The sequence below is a fragment of the Hydra vulgaris genome, chromosome 07 (assembly GCF_038396675.1).
Source record: "Hydra vulgaris chromosome 07, alternate assembly HydraT2T_AEP".
NCBI lineage: Eukaryota > Metazoa > Cnidaria > Hydrozoa > Anthoathecata > Hydridae > Hydra > Hydra vulgaris.
The window spans coordinates 21,948,128-21,954,127 of NC_088926.1; the positions used below are offsets into that span (position 1 = coordinate 21,948,128).

Consider the following 6,000-nt stretch of genomic DNA (forward strand, 5'->3'; position numbering starts at 1 on the left):
AATAAAATGTTCATCAAATATAAAAATATAAAAAACTTATTATATAATTTTTATATTTAATAATAAATATTTAAAATACTTTTTTTTAACTATTTAAACTTTGAATGCAATTTTAAAATTTTAAAAAATTTTAAAATTGCTTTTATTACAGTATTAATAAACAGATTTTGTCCAAGTTATCAATTAATAGTATTTTTTTTTTTTTTTTTTTTTATAAGTAGTAAAAAAGACTCTGATAGTTTACTTCTATATAGGCCTGCTAACAGTTCTATCGATATTTTAACTCTTTATTTTTTGGCAGGGTTGTTTTCTTATATTTACTGTTTTATGATAATAATAATAAACAAGTAAAAAATTCTGTTTTATGATAATACTAATAAACAAAATGTCAACCTAACTGCCTAACTTAAAATGTTTGAGATCTGCAAAAAGTTGCTGACCTTGTTTCTATGTTTTATGATAAAACCTTTGTATCAAACTTTTTTTGTCAACCTCTAACAGTTTAAAGCCCGCAATATATTGCTGACCTCATTTTTCCTGATTCTGAGGCCGAAAATGCATATGTATGTATTAAAAAAAAATCCATTAAAAAGAAATAATTATTTCTTTTTAAGCTTTAATTATAATTCAAATACAAAAATAAAATGTGAAAATCTTTTTTATATTTTTTGCATATTTTTCTACTTTTTAACATTGTAATTATTTAACACAAAACATTGGTTTTCACGCCTAAGCAACTTATGAAAATTTTAAAGTTAATAAAAGGAAAGGTAATCTGGAGTGATTTGTGCTGTTTGATGAACTGTTTAATTTATTCAATATTTAATACAAATACATGCTTTTGGAATTTCCAGAACTATTAAAATTTTAAAAAAATATCTAGATCTACATATTTATCCAAAAAAAAGCTCTACATAATAGATAGACTGAAGCAACTTTTTACAAACAGCGTTTCTCGCATTGGTTTAGCAGAACAGAACAAAGGAAAAACTGAACAGAAAATGAAGTATTTTTAATATGGTACTTCCACTTAGCTAATTACTGCCCAAGGTTTACAAACAACTCTTACACTTACCCAGGATTTTTCTCCTAGGTAAGCTGCCTATGCAACATTAAAATTTAAGGAAAAACTTATTTTAATAAAGGAGAATATTTCACCCACATAAACTACATAAGTCCAGTGGTGGGCACAACCAAAAGCTTGCTAATCCTAGCAAAACCTGTATATAGAGCAAAATTATAAACTTTACTAAAATTAAATAGTAAATATTGTTTATCTACTACTTAAAAAAAAATTTAAAATACAAACCAGTTTACTAGTGATAAACTTTTCAATATGATTGCTTTTAAAAATGTGTTTTCCTTTGAAATAAACAGGAGACTTCTGTTTGACGTAACAAGAAAATTCTAATTTATCAGATGAAACCTAGAAATATAAAACATGACACTTTTATAATACTTAAATAATATTTCAACTTGAAATCTAATTTATTAATTTAAATAAATATATATCTAAAAAACATTTAAATATATAAATAATATTTCTAAATAAGTAAATAACAACTCTACAATTTTAACAACTGTTTATTCACTTTCAAATAAAATTTATACTTTTAAAAAAATAAAATAAATTAAATATTTTATGTAAGTATATATATAGTAAAAAACTTAACTTACTTTAGCATAATCAATATTAAAATAATTTCATATTATACATTATAGATACTTGAAATAAAGTAATATTAATATTAAATAATAATTTTTTATAAAAACTTTTAATTAAAGTTTGTACCTTTTTTACTTGTAAAACTTTCATGAAAAAAATTGACAAGTGAGAATAATGCGATGTTTAAGATATTTAAATAAAAAAATTAAGGATATTTTAATTATTTATTAAAGTTTTGACGAGAAAAAAATATTTTTTCATATGAATTTAGGCATTGCAAGAGCAGTATATTTTTATTATACACTTTTTATATATAACACTTTTTTAAAACTTGTAATAAACACTGGATTTGACAAGCAATAAAATCTACGACAGCTTTATTTTCTGAACAACAAGCTATAGAAAAGTAAAACTCTTACTAACAGAAGCCAAAGTGATTTGAATGTGAACAAGAGATTGCCTCATTAACTAGGATATCAAAAAAAGTGTATTCATTAGATTGAAGAGTTAAGTTAAAGATCAGGCTTATTAATGGAGTAATAAGATCACACTCATGTATAAAAATGGGATGTTAGATTTGCCTTAGTTAATTCAAAACTCTCTAGAATAAAGTATGATGAGGCTTGACTTAAAATCGAGGATAAAAAATAAAAGGTTCCATGAATGCCTGAATCTAATAGATTATAATTGAGACACAATATTTGGCAGAGAAACAAGATGTTTGCCCAGTGATAACAACTCAATAAGCAAATAAAAACAACATTTTAACAACAACATTACAAAAATAAAACGCTAAGTAGATGAGATATCAGAAATAAATCTCTAATCAAAAACTATATGAATTATTAGGAACAACATCAAGTCGGGTCCCATTCATAACATCAGAAACTACATAAAACATCAGAAATTAAAAAAAATATCAATAAACATGAAATATTATACATTGGATAAAACATCAGGAAATACATTAAAACAGTAACCACAACATTTTATACAACTTAAAGTCACAAGGAACTATATTTAAACACCTTAGTCAATGTAGCAGAACACTACAATTGTTCTACCTATTTGTCAGTCAACAAAGCAGCACTTCTTGCATGTTTTACCTGTTTTTCAGTCAATGTAGCAGCACTCCTCACATGTTACCAATTTGTCAGTTGATTGAAAGAATTATTTTAATTAAAGATGTTAAAAGCATTCAGCTACTGTCTTGTAGAAAGCCTCCTTGGCAAAAGTATAAAGGGTAAACAGATTCTATCTGTTGACCAGCTTCACACCCTTTCTACATCTATTAGGCTGGTGTAAATGTATTTATAACACAATGTTTCCAGTTTAGGATGTTGAATGCTAGATTTTCTTGACTTAATGTATGGATTTTGCTTGTGTCTCTGTGTTTATGAATAAGCAACTCATTATATTATCTCCTAATGAGGGTACAGCTCTAAAACTCAGTTTTATGGTTCTGAGGTCATCCAGTAGTCAGGTTTTCCGAACTCTATGGTAGCTCTGAGAGAGGCTGATTCCATAAACAGCTGTAAAGTGTCAAATTACAAACAGTGCCATGTTGAGCATGGATGGTGTCCCTGTTCATACTTTTGGTGTGCATTGTTGAGGTCGCATTTGGAACCACTTGTAGGTCTCATTTTACCAGACCTACTTGCTCTTTGTGAGACTAATTTGAGTTCAGCTATCTCATCTTGTGATCTTAGTGTTGATGGTTATCTTTTTTTAATTCATAAAGACCCTTACTTTGCTTGGGTATATGTATTTGTAAGAATTCACCCATTTGTCCGGAAACTAGGTTTGAATCCACAGACTATTCTTTTATGTGCTTTCATTTAGGACCATTTCACTCGATCACCTTTCTTTTTGTTCTATATTGCTCGCCTTTATCTCAAGACTGCATTCTTTTCAATGTTATTTCTAATCAAACTGACCAAGGCCGTTCTCTTTATCCTTCAGCCAATACTGATGTTGTTGTTTGTGACTTTAATACTCAACACACTGAAAGATTTGGCTCTAGAGTCAGTGACTCTGCAGGCATTAAGGTCCACATCTTTTGCAGGCATCAAGGCCCACATCTTTTGCTTTTCTCAATTTCCAACAACAACAAAAATAGGCAACATTCTAACTCATTTTCCAAACAATCTGAATCATTTACTTTCTCTACTCAACTTATGTATTGTTTCTGATCCTAGCCAGTGCTCAGTTTCTACTCATTCACCCTTAGGTGCTTCTGATCCTAGTTTGATCCCTCTAAAACTATTATCTCATTCTTCTTTATCATCATCATATATATATATATATATATATATATATATATATATATATATATATATATATATATATATATATATATATATATATATATATATATATATATATATATATATTTATATATATATATATATATATATATTTTTTTTTTATATATATATACATGTGTATGTGTGTGTGTGTATATATATTTATAGCTTCATAAACATAAAAATTCAAAAACTTTATAAAAAAATATAAATAACTAACCTGCTTAGGTGCAATAAAAAGCATCATGTTTATTTCCTTAAGTTTTGCATTAAACATTTCCAGACTATTAGTATAGTTTTGTAGAAAAGCGCCTAAATTGAAGAACAAGCACACATATTTCTTGTTTCAATTAAAATGTAATTGCTTAAGCAATCAGGATTACATGACCATTTATTAAACATGTTTTTTTTATCTAATTATTTTAATCGCTGCTTCAAGGCTGTTCTATATTATTAGGTAACCACAGCAACTTTAATTTGAAACACACAACAACTTTAAACAAATAATATTATTTAAAAACTTTCCTTTGATATATTCTATCAATGTCTACTATATAAAAAATAGTATAATTCTTCAAACATTATGAAAATTATTCATATGAATAATAAAAAACTTTAAAATGATTTAAATTTGATTCTTAAAATAGTTAAAAATTATTATAATAATCATAGAAAGAACTATTTTCGGATAAAACAAAATTGGAAACACATCAATAGAATCAGACACTAAATGCACAGACAAGTTTGTGTGTTTAGTTTTTATTTTTGTTTTTGTTTTCAATATTTCTTTTGTTGTTTTTAATATTTTAGTTTATTGTCTTTTTTTGTGCATATAGACAGAAATAATAATCACATTGTTAAAAACAATTATATTTATATAATTGAAATAAAAATTACTTAGTATAACAAAAAATAAACATAAGTTAATAATTTATAGATGTTTATATTACATAAAAATAAAAAAAAGTTTGAAAAAATAAGACAAAATCTAACCGTCATTAAAAAATATACAAGCAGGATTGTACCATTGCTGTTCATTAATATATTTTTGATACTCCTTAAAATTCAGCTCTTTATATGGAACTGCATAACTTTTCATGTTGGAACCTACAAAAAAATTATTTTTACAAATTTATTTATTCATTAACATTTTTTTATATAATTATGTATGCTATCATGCATTTTGTATTTTGTAACTCATTCTAATTGAAATTTCTTTATTGTTTATTGTTCACATATTTTTCACACGAAATTAAAAAATTAAACTATTTGTAAATAAATAAAAAATTAGTCAAAAGAATCTGATATCTGCAGCCATAGCATAAGTGGTAAGTAACTTAAGAATCAAAAAGTCTGTGGTTAAGTCAATTCATAAGTGTGTCATAGGCAAGGAAGGCATCAGGAGAATTTTTCATTAAGCACTATTCTGTGACACACAGACTTTCTGTACTCTGTAACAAGAAAGTCTGTGTGTGTCAAACTCTTGGAGAACCTTAAAAACTATGCATAAAAAAATCAAAAAATACAGTTAGCAGTTTCTCTGCTTTGCAAAAAAAGTTAGAAAATATTTTAGCTGCTTATTTTCAGTCTTTTACTATATTTTAGAAAATGAGGGTTGAATTGGTTATATAAAAAAAAAAAGTTCAAATTATTTTGCAATTCACCTTGTGCACCTGCAAAGAAAAATAGCAAAGATTCAACAATAAAAAACTCCAAAGTAAACTCCATAATACTTCTATGAACATACATCTTTAGTTGATCTCCAAAATTCAAATGGTTTAAAATATTATTTTCTAAAAATAAAACGGGATAATATAAATATTGCTATAGTGAAAAAATTAAATTATGTTTTTAAATTGCAATCATTTTTAACATTTAATAATAATATTTTGAAAAATGTTAAATATCTGAAAAAAGTATTGAATATCAAAGATTTAATATATATAACATATACAATATAAAGTTATATATATAATATAATATAAAATATAAATATAACTTTATAAATGCATTTTAACTTTAATTTTA

General features: G+C 25.3%; 1 protein-coding gene across 1 annotated transcript in view; it reads right to left on the reverse strand.

The window, feature by feature from the left end:
• Positions 1–5,762, reverse strand: part of LOC105845492 (uncharacterized) — a 55,269-nt gene extending 49,507 nt beyond the window's left edge. Inside the window, exons 1-4 of the mRNA XM_065801353.1 lie at positions 5,637–5,762; positions 4,966–5,079; positions 4,193–4,284; positions 1,310–1,426 (exon numbers count right to left, since the gene is read on the reverse strand). Of these exons, the coding sequence (XP_065657425.1) occupies positions 1,310–1,426; positions 4,193–4,284; positions 4,966–5,079; positions 5,637–5,721 (408 nt within the window). The 5' untranslated portion in view covers positions 5,722–5,762. The remainder of the gene's footprint in view (positions 1–1,309; positions 1,427–4,192; positions 4,285–4,965; positions 5,080–5,636) is intronic.
• Between the last annotated feature and the right edge of the window lie 238 nt (positions 5,763–6,000).